Raw genomic sequence first — 12502 nt, 5'->3', positions numbered from 1 at the left:
ACAATCATAGAACAGCTCCCCTGATGAAGAAACGAAATCACAATAAAAGGGTATCATCTTCATTTCTCACACGTATGTACAACCAACACACCGAAAATCAATCACAAAGGATCAAAAAGCCTCGTATCACCATGACTCCAAAAAGTCCCAGACAAACTCTCCAAAGTCTCAAAGTCCGGCACCCACAGCGGATCACTCTCATCCTGGTCAATCCACGGCGCCAGCTGCAACGCCATTCTAACCGCATGCTCAGAATCATCATCGGGACAACCCTGCGTCTGGGGTGTAGCACCCGCAGTATCAGGAGCCAGCCCCGTCGGGTTGACCGGGGGAAATTTATCACTACCAGACATTCCGGGGGCAGTCGTAGAATTCCAATTAACGCCATACTGAGCCGTCATCAGCTCCGCCATTCCGGCATTACGGGCAGTCTCATTGCCCTGCAGTTTCTCCATGGCGGCGTTGACTAGCAGCTCGAAGGCATCGCGGTATTTCTTGACCCATGCTGCGCGCTCGCCCATTACGAATAGCACTGTTGAGCATGCGCGGATGTCGTTGCTCATTCGGACGGACCAGACTTGGTCTGTGTGTGTCCATAGGGCGTAGAGGAGGGTGATTCCGGCCATAAAAACCGTTTGAACGGCTAGGAAAGAGTGCCCGTATTCGAGGGTTTGGTGCAGGCGTTTGTGGGATTGGCATATGTTCCCTGCGGCCAGGATGCAGATTTGGTAGTATGGGTCTGTGATTGGGAGGAGGGGGAGGAAGGGCTGGATTAGGAGTCGGACTGCTCGGTTGAAGTGTAGCATTGGGTAGTCGAGATCTGGACCGTTGAATCGCAATACGGCGGATTCTTTCCATTCTTCCAGTTCAAGGTATAGAGGGTCCATTTTTGGTCGGAGAGAAGAGAGGGGTCGGTCAGCGCGGTAGATTTTATGTTGGATGCGGGAGTCGATACGTCGGAGTTTAAAGAGGTAAATTGCGAATGTCAAGGTTGTGGTTTTGGTCGGATCTAGCGGTGCTGTGAGTAGTGTGGGATCTTCAATGTCATCGTCCACTTCTAGTGGGAGGTCGAGATCAATGTGACGATCGGATATACTGAACGGGCGACCGAGGGACATTGATACCACTCGCTCCAGATAGTACACGGTCCAGAATAGTCTTCGTCGCATTTGAGTGGTAAATGGATCCATGTTAATCTCATTTGCCTTTCGGTGAAGACCTAGATCGATAGCAGTACGCATAGCAAGTCCAATCATGTACCACATGCCATGACTGGATGCGGTTCGGAGATGATACACAACGAGAAGAACCATGGCCTCGATATTGTCAACGGATCGTGCTTCACACATTGTGGGAACATGCTGCAAGGCGGCAGTATAAAATCGCTAAAACTTGTAAGCGTCGGCCGATCTAACGTTTAGAGAATTTAATTACCTCAGGCGACGTGTACGCGTATTTCTCACTCAGTCGAAGCATTGTTGCGCCGATTGCATAGACCAGGTTGAGTTTGAAGATAACAAATCGATCAGACCGAGTAAGATCCTCGCGCTTGATCTTCGCTAAGCGCCATCGATCTGCATGGATCTGCCATACTTGTTTCCGGTTAATGAATGGATATCGAGAATGAAGCCGGGTGAAATATGTATCGAGTATTCTTGTCCCCATCTCATCGGTTGGAGGTTCAACATTTGCCGGCAAGAGATCTTCCATTCTCGTTGGCCGGTCTAGAATTTGAGTGGCGCTAGGTTGCTCTGAAGGCCCATGTACTTGGCCTGCCTTATTTTGAGGATTATTGGCAGTGGTACTGGCTTTCTGCTGCATTCTTGAGATGAATTGGTTCCATACACTCGTTTGGACCATCTCTCCTAGATCGGCAGCGAGAGAAAGGCCAGAACTAGATCCTACGTATGCAGGGGCCTCGGAGCTCAGGGCAAGAAGTCCCACGATCTCTCCTACGGGATTATTGTCAAATCCCGAGGTAGTTGTGTGTGGTGTTGGGTGACCACCTGGTGGGGAGAATAGCGAAGGCACAGTATTTGTGGCGGTGGCATTTTGGCTTGCTGATCGATCAGATTCAACAAGTTTACGCTCAAGGAACATTACACGCTCCTCTAAGCCACGTGTATAACTAACATACATATTAGTGTTTTCCGGTTACTTCATGTATTTGGATGTATTTGGACCTTACTCATTCTGGCGGTCTTGGTCCTCTCGGACGCTGGACTTGTCGCATGGGACCCCCGCCTTCAGGCAGTTGGAACAAGTCGGATATTCATTATCGCACTAAACTCCCGTCAATCAAAATTATCCAACTATCTTACTTACTGGAGCTCACCTTCTGCTTCCGTGTCTTGCAGCGAGTACATGCGGTTCTCCCGCGTTTCCGCGGGTTATGATCTCGCAATGCGGGGGTTGTCTGCCTTGATGACTCGGGGCTATGGCCAAGCGCATACATATCGGATTTAGTGGGAAATATGACCCTTAATTTGAAACATCAAGGCGCTGATGAAGTGCCATTACAAGATGAGGTTGAAAGAGGTCGGAGATGCGGTTGGACCGGAATGCCAAGACCAGACATCTACTAACACCAACGCAGCCTATAGTTTACGAAGCATTTAGGATATATATTTAAATCTTTTGCTTTATTGTTGCTTGTTTCTTGTGGTTCGGGTACTTGTAATCAAACAGATACTTCAAGGTCCGAGAAATCAGAAGCTCATGGAGCTAGCCCTCCATAAAAGCAGAGCTTAGTAAAAGCTTCTAGTCAAGCAAATAGCAATATTGGCATACAATTTCCAATGAGAAGACTCGGTAGCTCAGAAAATCATAAATGCTAAGTAGGTCTATATTAAATTAATCTATCGCAAACTGTATAACTTTTTGGTATCACACGCCGCCAATGCAACAAAAGCAAAAATGCAGATTTAGCCAGGTCAAAAGCAAATTGAACGGTCCATCGCCGTTTTCAAGTCTCTACATGTTTCAGTGCTGCTCCTTCTCCCCGTGTCCCTCGGCATTAGGTTCCGCACGAGAAGGCGGTATCGATGATTCGGCGAATGTCGACGCAGAATGTCGCTTCTCAACCTGGTGGTATGTCTGATGATCGACAGACTCCTCGGGATATTCAGAAGCAGAAGTAGCCGCTTCGGCATCTCTCTCTTCTTGGGCTTTCCGCTTTTCCTCTTCAATCTCTTCCGGCTCCTTTGGTCGCTCCAGACCTCTGTCACGCACGAACATACATGCCAGGAAACACACACCGATGATGGGAACCTGCACAATGAATACTGTGTGGGAAGCCTTGCTATAAGAAAGCAGGATTGAGGCCCATTCAGTTGCACTGATATTCGCTCTTGAGGGAAGCGAGTATGAAGAGTCTGCGAGGTACGCGAACTTGGTTGGTAGATTGGAGCGAAGAGCAGCTTGCAGAACTGCCGCGGAGGTAGCGAGGCCACAGGAGCCACCAATGCAGCGGAAGAAGTTACGGTTTGCAATCACGACTGCTCTTTGGGACTTGGTGCAATGGGCTTGCAGGGCCACGAGGGTGGGTTGGAATGTGAATCCGATTCCGGCGCCCATGACTGCCACAATGACTGCAATAACGGCTGGGTGGGTGTGGGGACCGAAGGTTAAAATAAGGCCCGACCCCCTATGAGAATGGCAGTATTAGTATGGGATGAAAGTAGGAGGACTTGGGTATCGATCAACGTACAAGGTCCACAAGCCAAATCCAATCCAAATGATTTCGCCATAGCGCTGTACTCGTGAAATGTACAACCCAGATATGATTGAGAAGCTTGATTGAAACACAACCATAGGACATGTCATGGCCGCAGAGGCAATTGGAGACCAGCCACGGGCATTCTGGTAGTACAACGGCAGGTAGTAAAGGGTTGACTGGTAAACTGCACCATACAGAAAGCTCTGCAAGAAGATTGCAGAGATGACCTTATTTCTGAAGAAGCCGACTGGTTCATGTCAGCTGAGTGTTGTTTTACCACTGTAGGGGGTCAGAACATACCTGGTAGCATCGGAAGTGTAGCCACTTTCCATTCAATGAGCAAAAATGCAACGAGTGAACAACCTCCAATAACGAGCATACTGATGACCATCGGTGAATCCCAAGGGAAGTAGGATCCACCTCCGGAGATAGGAATCAAGAGGAAAATGATACCAATAGACGAAGCAAGCAGTCCGAACCAGTCAATGCGGCCAATGTTTTCTCGGAAGCTATCTTTGCGTGCATTGTTCGGAATGAGGAAGTATCCAACGACTGCAGAGCAAGCAGCCAATGGAGAAATCAACCAGAAGAAACCGCGCCACGTTGAACGCATGGTGAATGCAGCACCCAGAAATGGTCCAATGACATTACCAAGACCCAGAGATGCACCCAAAATACCCTGGTACTTGCCTCGCTTTTCCAAGGTCACGATATCAGAGACAATAATCATCGTCAAAGAGGTAACACCACCACCAGCGACACCAGCCAAGCCTCGGAAAACATAAAACATAGCCGGGTTCTGGGACAAGCCACAGAGCAGATCTGCAATACACAGCAAGATCAGCGCGGAGATGTACATGATTTTCCGGCCAAAGATATCTGACAATCGGCCGTACAGCACCGTGAACATGGTGTTTGCAATTAGCGATGAGGTTCCAGCCCAAGAGATGGTATTCTGAGCACCCAGTTCGCGTGAGATTGTTGGCAGTGTGACACTGATACCATTCTGATCCACCATGCAAATCAGCAAGGAAATTGCCAGGCCCGTGAAAACAACCATGAGCTGAGCGAAGGGGAGAATATTTGTTTGGTCATGAAGGGCCTTTTCGGCCTCTCGTTGTCGATTCATGGCTGCGGATGTGGCGGCGCCAAGCTCGGTCAAAATGTAATTCTTCCTAGATTGTTCGAGATTTTTCGTCAAGGGCCATGTGTGTGTGCCTTGTGGCGTAAAAGATCTTGCAACACGAAGTATATTAAGTTTGGGAGGGAATGCTTGGCGTGATACTATCCAGAGCACAATTGTATGAAATGTGGAGGGTCTCGATGTTATTTAAAGGAACAGCTATTATCCCACGGCAAAATTTGTTCCTATAAGAGTCATTCAATTGATAAGAAAAGTTTTTCCCTGACAGGGTTTTAGTGCCTTTCCATCCATCGGCAACTGAGCGCTGGATGTCGATTGGAGCTTGAACGCCGCTGGCGGGTGTCACATCGGATTCAGGTCCGATGCAAGTAGAAACTCATGTGCCTGGTTTACATTATAGCCCAATATCGCACCGATGAATGGCGATCCAGACACTTTCGGCTCAATTCCGTGTTATCATTTCAGTGCGGTTGGCAAAGAGCAGAGTCTGTTGTGGATCCGCAGTGTCGGATAGCCGATCGGACGTCCGATAGCTGATGTAATTGGCGGTCCGGGATGCCGAATAGGGTAACTTTGGCCTTTATCTCCGGATACTCGTCCGAAGTACTATGTCTCCACTGTTGTTCTGCAGCTTGATCACTCGTTGTGCGGTCAATTTAGCCAATTGGGCTGCTACTATTTGAAGTCATATCTCCTAGACACAGACACATGCAATTTTCAGTGCCATCACACCGCCTATGCTAAACGGTTTGCGACTCGATAACGAAGGGCACTTGATATAGCTTCCATAGCCCCTTGGCTCTCACTTCCTCTATCGTCATCGCCACAAATTTCTTTAAGAGGTTCAGTTCTACCAAGATCAACTTAACTAGTCGTTTTTACCAATAGGCGAAAGCAGGGTTGCGCGAGGTCGTCCAGCTCCGAATGAGAGAAGAGGGGAAGAAATGTGTTTCGAGGAACAACGTACTTGATCAAATGAAAGGGTATAACAATATGCGCTAAGGGTGAGGCGATAGTCTCGGAACTAATTAGATAGGAATGGGCATTCCCAATCCCATCAACAAAAGTGGTATCAAAACAGCATTAACCAGCGTAGCTCGTGGACTTCATAACAATATTAGCCCTAATGATATCCAGTTCCTAGTCATCTCAGATGTTACCTCCCCTACACAAGATGAACCTATGTAGAGTTCTCGCGGTCAAAATCAAAACAAGGATCCCAGAAAAGACTCATCGAACTAGCTCTCTTCAGGCCTGAGTTAGACGTTGTCGTAATCTGGATTAGGCATCCAAAATTATAAACTTGGCAGCTCATAAAGCGCGTAGAAGGTCAGAAACCGGGACAGTCAAGGCAACGAATACCATCCATTGTCGTGCATAGTAAGGCACAAAGTCAGCTAGTGCTCGTGTTGGCTGGAGTTGCAGTGTGCAAGCACAAATTAGCACAGCCGCATATTCCAATATCAGTAATATGGTGGCCGACATCATTCTCTTTGCATGATATGTTAGGTATGAGCCGGTCCGATTTGAACTCCTAGGCCACCACCAGGCCATGCGTTTTGGATGGTAGATGTGTTTGGGGCATTGATATCGTAAGCGGGGTTTTCGCCGACTGTATTGCTACTGCTACCAACACCATTCTGAGGAGTAGGCCCGGTGTGTCTTGGAACATTGCCAGGATTCGGTACAGCATGGTGGGTCATATAGCTGGCACCGGTGACATTGCCCTGATTTGGGAAAAAGCTCTGATTCAGTGACCCGCAGGTTGTGCAGGTGAATTCAATCTTAAAATTGGTAAGAACCATCTGGGGGACCGCATCGTGATCACTGCGCTCTGGGTAGTCTTTCGGAGGTCCAACCACTCCTACTGGTAAAGCAGCGGTCTGGTATTCGACTCCTGATTGTGATATATTCATTGGGAGTGGGTGGCTGAAAGATGGTTGGTTTGATGTGGGAACCGGTACGTGTTGCGCCTGGGGTGGAGGCGGCAGGGGGTGGGAACTAGATGGTGGAGCAGGTACGTGGTTGTTTGAGGTCTCGTTTGGGGACATGTTCTCATCATCCATCAGTGATGATGGGAGATGTTCTGGAAGCCACCGATTCTCGGATATCTCCCCATATGCATGTGCCCCTTCTCCTTGCGACTCAGGGGATTCCTCGGGCGACTGCTGTTCATCTGCACTCACGTCGATATCTGGCCCATGTTCATCCTGGCCCTCGGCATGACGCGGTTGGAGTTTGGTAAGCGCTCGCTGTGCCTGACGCATAGAGATGTCATACCCATGGTAGCGTTTCACGGCATCCACGACATCCTGGGCTCGTATTTTCGACTTCATATCGAAAAGCTTCGGTATCTCGCTGAGCAGAAATCGCACATGGGAAGCTTCAGAGCGAGCGGGTGTAGCCGCAGGGGAATTTGCACTCCGGCGGCAACTATGACTGTCTTGAAGACTAGTGATGTAAGTCGCATTTTTGTTTGAGCGACAGACCACACGAAAAAAGCAATTTGCCGATGATCGACATCCAATAACCACGCTCTTCTTGTTGCTACGAGCCACACGAAGCTCCCAGTGTTGCCTGACAGATATACTCCGTACCACTGTTTTGAACTCTTCCAGGGAGGAGAACCGCTGGCCCACATGGAGGCCGGAGTACATCTCCGTCATAGTGATGAGACTGAGGCAAGTACAGAGAACACAAAGAACTCAGCAGCTAGGACAGCAGTCACAGAGCCTTTGGCGACAAAGTCCATCGGGCCTCAGATTGTGGCTTCACCAGGCCGTGCTTGCAAACAGTTTTGGATTGCGGAGTACAGCGTGATCGTTAGGCAGGCACGCGAGCAATTCTGGATTCTGTGTAGTTTTGAATTGATCTCTAGCCCAAAAGCCTCAGAGGCTATACTTAATTGCGTAAACGAAAGTCGATTACTCTCGTTAGGCAGCACAGCTGATTGTTGAAGGCTGGCCATTGAGCCCTGGAGGTCACATAAGGTTAAAGCGGAGTTCAAAGTGCCAGACCGCTCGGCTTCACTTTTCATATTCCTCCCCACTTCGATCACCTTAAAGTCGCGACCACTTTCAATCCACCCCTGTGCTATTAGACTTTAGGATTGGATTCCATAATCAGATACACAAAATGGCTTCTTACGGGCTGCTAGGCCAGCCAGAAGAAGGTCGAGTCTACTCTAGCTCTCTCCTCCCAAATCAACGTTAACACCCCAGCTCTTACAGATGCGCTCCACAAGTCGCGTCTCCTCAACGTCGAAGAAAAGCCATTCAAGCGAATTTCGAAACGACTATTGAACCCCGAATCCCTCATTGTCTCACAATCCTCGCTCCCCCTCACCCCTCCCCCCGAAGAAACCGACGCCGACTCCGATGCGACCGCAACAGAAGCCGAAAAACAGAAAAGGCTCGAAGAATGGCGCCACTTCCGCGAGGATGTCTCACTGGATTTTGCTGCATTCGAGGGCAGCATTGCGCGCGTCCAGTTTCTCCTTACCAGCAACGAGCAAGAACGCCAACGATATGCCACCGAACGAGTTCAGATTCTGTCGACAATGCAGTCTGTACGGGAAAGCACGGCCGATCTACGCAGTCAACTTGAAGAGGCGCAGCGACTTCTCTCCTTGCGAAAGACCTACGATGAATTGACGGACAAGATTACGAGCAACCGTCTACTCAAGCCGCGCGAAGACCAGTCAGCGAACCTTCAGAAATTGCGACTGGAGATTGCAGATCTCGAGAAGGAAAGCAAGGATTACGCCATGACATGGGCTGAGCGACGCGATCAGTTCGGTCGTATTGTGGATGAGGGGATGCAACTTCGTCGTCTGATCCGTGATGAGAAAGAGGAAGTCGAGCGCCGGGAAGGCATGCAGGAGGGCGAAGATGGCGACGAGGGGGATGCCACATCCAAGGGCAAGGCTAGCAGTGGGAACACTCCTGGTCCTGACACCGACGCCGCGACTCCCTCCCAGCACGGCCAAGATGAGGCCGGTCGCCCATCTGCTCTGCAAATTGAAAAGGCCGGGGCTACCGGTGCTGCGTCACCATTGCGGCAGGTCACAACTGCCCAGAGCGATGGTGCACAGGAGGACACCAATATGCTTGATGAGGGTGAAGTCTCTGCGGCTAGTGATGGCGAATTATCCGAACTCGAGGAAGGAGAGGAACTCCCTGATGACTTCAGCGGGAAGATGGATACTACCTAAAGATGCATTTCGGCGTGTACATTACTAGCACTAGCAAGGAGTTCTGGTTTATGGTCTGGCGTTGGGCATGGCTTCAATTTATTGAATGATATTATGGAATCTTCCACCTTGTGGGTATTTTTTTTAAAACTTTGATGTAATAAACATCTCTTTCACGAAATCTCGCGCTGTGCGGTCTTGGCTTGGGCAATGGCTTCTTTGGCAGCGGTAATGTGCTCGACATTACTCTCCAATCCTTTCTTGCCCTCCTCAATCTATCAGAATTGGTTAATGGAATCCAAGGATACAGATGGGGAGTAGAAAAGGGATGTTACACTCACAATCAGAGCTTCCAGGTTCGCAACGGTCTGCACAATCTTCTCCTTCAAAGTAGGCAGGACCTTCTTGGTCTCTTCAAGTGACATGTGCTATCATTCATGTCAGCATTAGAGGTTTCAGAAGATAGGCAAGATAATTTGGTAGAAGCAAAGCTTCCGTATAAGGCACATACCTCTTGCTTCAGGGTATACTCGCGGTTCTCGTCGTCACCAGCGGTATCAGCCTCCAGCTTCTTGATACGCTCTGTCTGCTGCTGAAGCTCCTTGTGATAGGAAGCTTCCTCCTTGACCAGACGGGTCACGGAGGAAGTGGTGATCTCTAGCTGCGAGCGGGGTGCCATTGTGATTATCTGTGTGAGAGTTAGATGCATGTGAGGTTTTGACTCCGGGTCTTGAACGGAATTGCCAGAAGAGGTGCCATAGGATGGAGGGAAATGTATTCTAATCAGCGCTAATGGATGTCTATATCCAGCACTCAGGATACCCGAATGATAGTTATACGATAGCATTGCTGGCACAATTGTTCAAGACGATGTGTATATAGGCAGGCATCAAGACAGAAGATTTAAGGCCAAAAAGTACATACCTCTCAATTTTGTATCTGACAACAGAATTTAGTGATATGCTGAGCTGATTTTCGATTTCTCAAAAGTTCATTGATATGCCCCTCGATGATGATATCAAGACGTTGTTTGCACTGTTTGCTGTTTGTGGGGCATCACGTGTTACCAACTATAAGTTCCAAAGACGACGGAGGGATCCGAGACACTACAAGATGAATGCAAGAAGCCGTTGGAATATAAAAAGCTGGTTAAAAAGGGCAAAGTAGTTTATAGTTTATCCAGTGAGCTTCCAATCTTTTTTTTGGAGAAGTCGTATACATGGATAAATGAAGAGTTCCTCCGGTTGATATCTCAGAGCAGCTGGCATTACTTCCAAGGTTGCTATATATGTGCCGATTGCACAATCCTATGCGTAACACTATTAATTTCCAGATTCACAAGAGATAATGTTAACTTTCAGTCAAGCCCCCCGTCGTTGCGGTAGATTCCCAGCAATGATAAAACGAACTTTGAGATCCTCGAGTATGTTGACAATAAAGGTCATCAGTCCTCACTTGGGGGAGATATATAATATACAGTTATCAGATCAGTAGCAGTCTCTATAACTGTAGATATGAAACATTAGAACAAAGAGACATCGAATAAAGCATTGAATCCGTGGAGCGCCTTGGGCAGCCAATCAGCGTCGGCCTCGTGATCATCCACTTATTTAAAGCCGAGCCTCCTGCCGTCTCCAACCACCAGAATAGCATTTGATCTGATCTTTTGATCTCTGCTTTGTTCTTTCGAAAGCGAATTGCGCCTTATCTGCTTTGTTATCTCTTGTTCACTTGCTTTCACCCCATGTCGCACATCTTATGTTACTCAATTCGGCTTGAACTATTGCCGTCATAAGCAAGATGCCTGCCCCATCACTACTTCACCTGGCCACAGCCACGGCTATCCGCTTCGTCAAAGGTACAGATGATATGAACTATCTCATTTTAGATGATCCCATACTAACTATATGTTTTTCAGACCTAGATGATCTAGGTGCCATGCCATACTCACTTGCCCGTCCTATTTTGCTTAATATCCATAACCCTGAAAAGCTGGTACGTCTTTCTAAACCTCACTTCTATCACTTTACTTGCACTTCATTTTCTATTTTAGTTTACTTACTAATATCGTTCTCTAAATTTGCAGCACGCCATGGAGCTCGCATCCCCCCACCTCGCTGAAGAAGATGAAGAAATGTGGCTTGAGCTCATTAAACGGGATATTCCTGAGTGGGAGAAGTACCAGCTCCCGGAGCATACCAACAACTGGTACGGAGTATACTGTGATCTCCGCGACCAAGTCCAACGTTCTCTTGACGCCGATGCAGAGAAATTGAAAATGGCGATTGATGGCATCAGTGCCAAACGTGCACTCCTCACTCCCAAACTCATCCCTGAGAGCAAGGGTTTGCGTATGGCTGGATCCCGACCCTCTGTTCGTCAACGCCATACTACATATGATCGCAGAACTGGCATGGTGGAAAAGAAGCCCAGCATTTTCCAGCCACAGAAGCGCAACACCGCGCTCACAATGCCCACCAAGTCTCTCAACAACCGTGCGTCGCAAGTTAAGCGCGCACCGATCGGCTTGGTTGAAGAACATCGCCGCCCCGCCGAGCAGTCAGCACCACAGCCAGCATCAAAGGCGCAACCACTTCCCCCACGCATCAGCCGGCGCCCGGGTATGCCCCCACCCTCGCTCCAGCAACCCATGCTAGCTAAGAATGAGGCGCGGCTACGCGCACTGACTTCCACTGCCTCTGCCACCCCACCCGGAGGCGCATCTAGCAGCGATGCGCCTGGCGTGAAGAAGTCACCAGCTGTTGCCTCTGGCCCCAAGTTGAAGCGCCGGGCTACCTCCCCCCCTCACGGTGCAGAGAAACCCTCTTCATCTTCTTCGTCGTCCCTCCCCAACCCTCCTACCTCTTCTCTTCCCCCCTCCCGCCCGCCTTCCTCCGGGCCTCCTCCTCCCCGCCCGGGCGTCATTCGTCGACGTCCGGCGCCGAGCATTTTCATGCCGGCAAAACGGCGACATTTGTCGTGATCTTCGGGTCACCAAACCTTTTGTTATTTTCGGGGTCTCCGAAAGGAGGCCTTCTACATACATCCCTATGTGAGACATAGGTAATATCCATATTTTCAGTTGGAGCAAGGAGTTTGGGATTGTTCTGATACCCGAGGTGGAATTCACCTCATTTCTGAGTCATTTCGTGTTTCAATTTCATCAAATCTACAAAAACAAACATTCTTATCTTCTTCATCTCCATGTAATGTTTAAATGGGCTCTGCTTGTCCCATGCTACAAGCTATATCCATTTCTTTAACAATGTGACGGGCTTGGGCACACAACAAACTGGAGACCGATACCTATATGCTCCAACTTCCTCAAGCTTTGACAATTCCGGAAAGTGCAACCAAGGCTGCTGGTCAGGTCTTCAAGCTTGCCGTGGGCTAAACTTTATTCAAGGCTGTCACACGTATGGCGTTCGAAACTCAGTCAGCTGGGCTG

General features: G+C 48.9%; 6 protein-coding genes across 6 annotated transcripts; 2 read left to right on the top strand and 4 right to left on the bottom strand.

Annotated features, from left to right (window-relative positions):
- Positions 1 to 101: 101 nt before the first annotated feature.
- On the bottom strand, positions 102 to 2455 carry N7455_000835 (putative C6 transcription factor; the record flags this gene model as incomplete). The annotated part of the gene is made up of 4 exons (XM_040961231.2): positions 102 to 1385; positions 1435 to 2128; positions 2189 to 2283; positions 2336 to 2455. The coding sequence occupies 4 exons, from the start codon at positions 2453 to 2455 to the stop codon at positions 102 to 104; spliced, it is 2193 nt and encodes a 730-aa protein (XP_040808303.2).
- Positions 2456 to 2982: 527 nt separating this feature from the next.
- On the bottom strand, positions 2983 to 4847 carry N7455_000834 (putative MFS transporter; the record flags this gene model as incomplete). The annotated part of the gene is made up of 3 exons (XM_040961245.2): positions 2983 to 3646; positions 3710 to 3965; positions 4019 to 4847. 3 exons carry the CDS (start codon positions 4845 to 4847, stop codon positions 2983 to 2985), a joined length of 1749 nt encoding a protein of 582 aa, XP_040808327.2.
- Positions 4848 to 6367: 1520 nt separating this feature from the next.
- N7455_000833 (uncharacterized protein) lies at positions 6368 to 7528 on the bottom strand (the record flags this gene model as incomplete). The annotated part of the gene is made up of 1 exon (XM_040961244.2): positions 6368 to 7528. The coding sequence occupies one exon, from the start codon at positions 7526 to 7528 to the stop codon at positions 6368 to 6370; it is 1161 nt and encodes a 386-aa protein (XP_040808311.2).
- Positions 7529 to 7997: 469 nt separating this feature from the next.
- N7455_000832 (uncharacterized protein) lies at positions 7998 to 9075 on the top strand (the record flags this gene model as incomplete). The annotated part of the gene is made up of 2 exons (XM_040961247.2): positions 7998 to 8034; positions 8093 to 9075. The coding sequence occupies 2 exons, from the start codon at positions 7998 to 8000 to the stop codon at positions 9073 to 9075; spliced, it is 1020 nt and encodes a 339-aa protein (XP_040808315.1).
- Positions 9076 to 9227: 152 nt separating this feature from the next.
- Positions 9228 to 9733, bottom strand: N7455_000831 (putative tubulin-specific chaperone Rbl2; the record flags this gene model as incomplete). The annotated part of the gene is made up of 3 exons (XM_040961257.2): positions 9228 to 9329; positions 9396 to 9482; positions 9566 to 9733. The coding sequence occupies 3 exons, from the start codon at positions 9731 to 9733 to the stop codon at positions 9228 to 9230; spliced, it is 357 nt and encodes a 118-aa protein (XP_040808299.1).
- Positions 9734 to 10712: 979 nt separating this feature from the next.
- On the top strand, positions 10713 to 12117 carry N7455_000830 (elongin A domain-containing protein). Its single transcript, XM_040961259.2, has 3 exons — positions 10713 to 10912; positions 10973 to 11049; positions 11141 to 12117. The coding sequence occupies exons 1-3, from the start codon at positions 10855 to 10857 to the stop codon at positions 12035 to 12037; spliced, it is 1032 nt and encodes a 343-aa protein (XP_040808319.2). The 5' UTR covers positions 10713 to 10854; the 3' UTR covers positions 12038 to 12117.
- The last annotated feature ends 385 nt before the right edge of the window (positions 12118 to 12502 follow it).

Source organism: Penicillium solitum (assembly GCF_028829755.1).
Source record: "Penicillium solitum strain IBT 25940 chromosome Unknown utg000001l_segment0_segment0, whole genome shotgun sequence".
NCBI classification, from domain to species: Eukaryota; Fungi; Ascomycota; class Eurotiomycetes; order Eurotiales; family Aspergillaceae; genus Penicillium; species Penicillium solitum.
The sequence above is the reverse complement of the archived record's forward strand: the minus strand, read 5'-3'. Positions and strand labels throughout refer to the sequence as shown.

Bases quoted from the DNA above. Each gene is read 5' to 3' on its own strand.
- N7455_000830 (XM_040961259.2), top strand. From the start codon at position 10,855: ATGCCTGCCCCATCACTACTTCACCTGGCCACAGCCACGGCTATCCGC. The intron at 10,913-10,972 runs GTACAGATGATA...TATGTTTTTCAG, and splicing joins GGCTATCCGCTTCGTCAAAG to ACCTAGATGATCTAGGTGCC. The intron at 11,050-11,140 runs GTACGTCTTTCT...CTAAATTTGCAG, and splicing joins TCCATAACCCTGAAAAGCTG to CACGCCATGGAGCTCGCATC.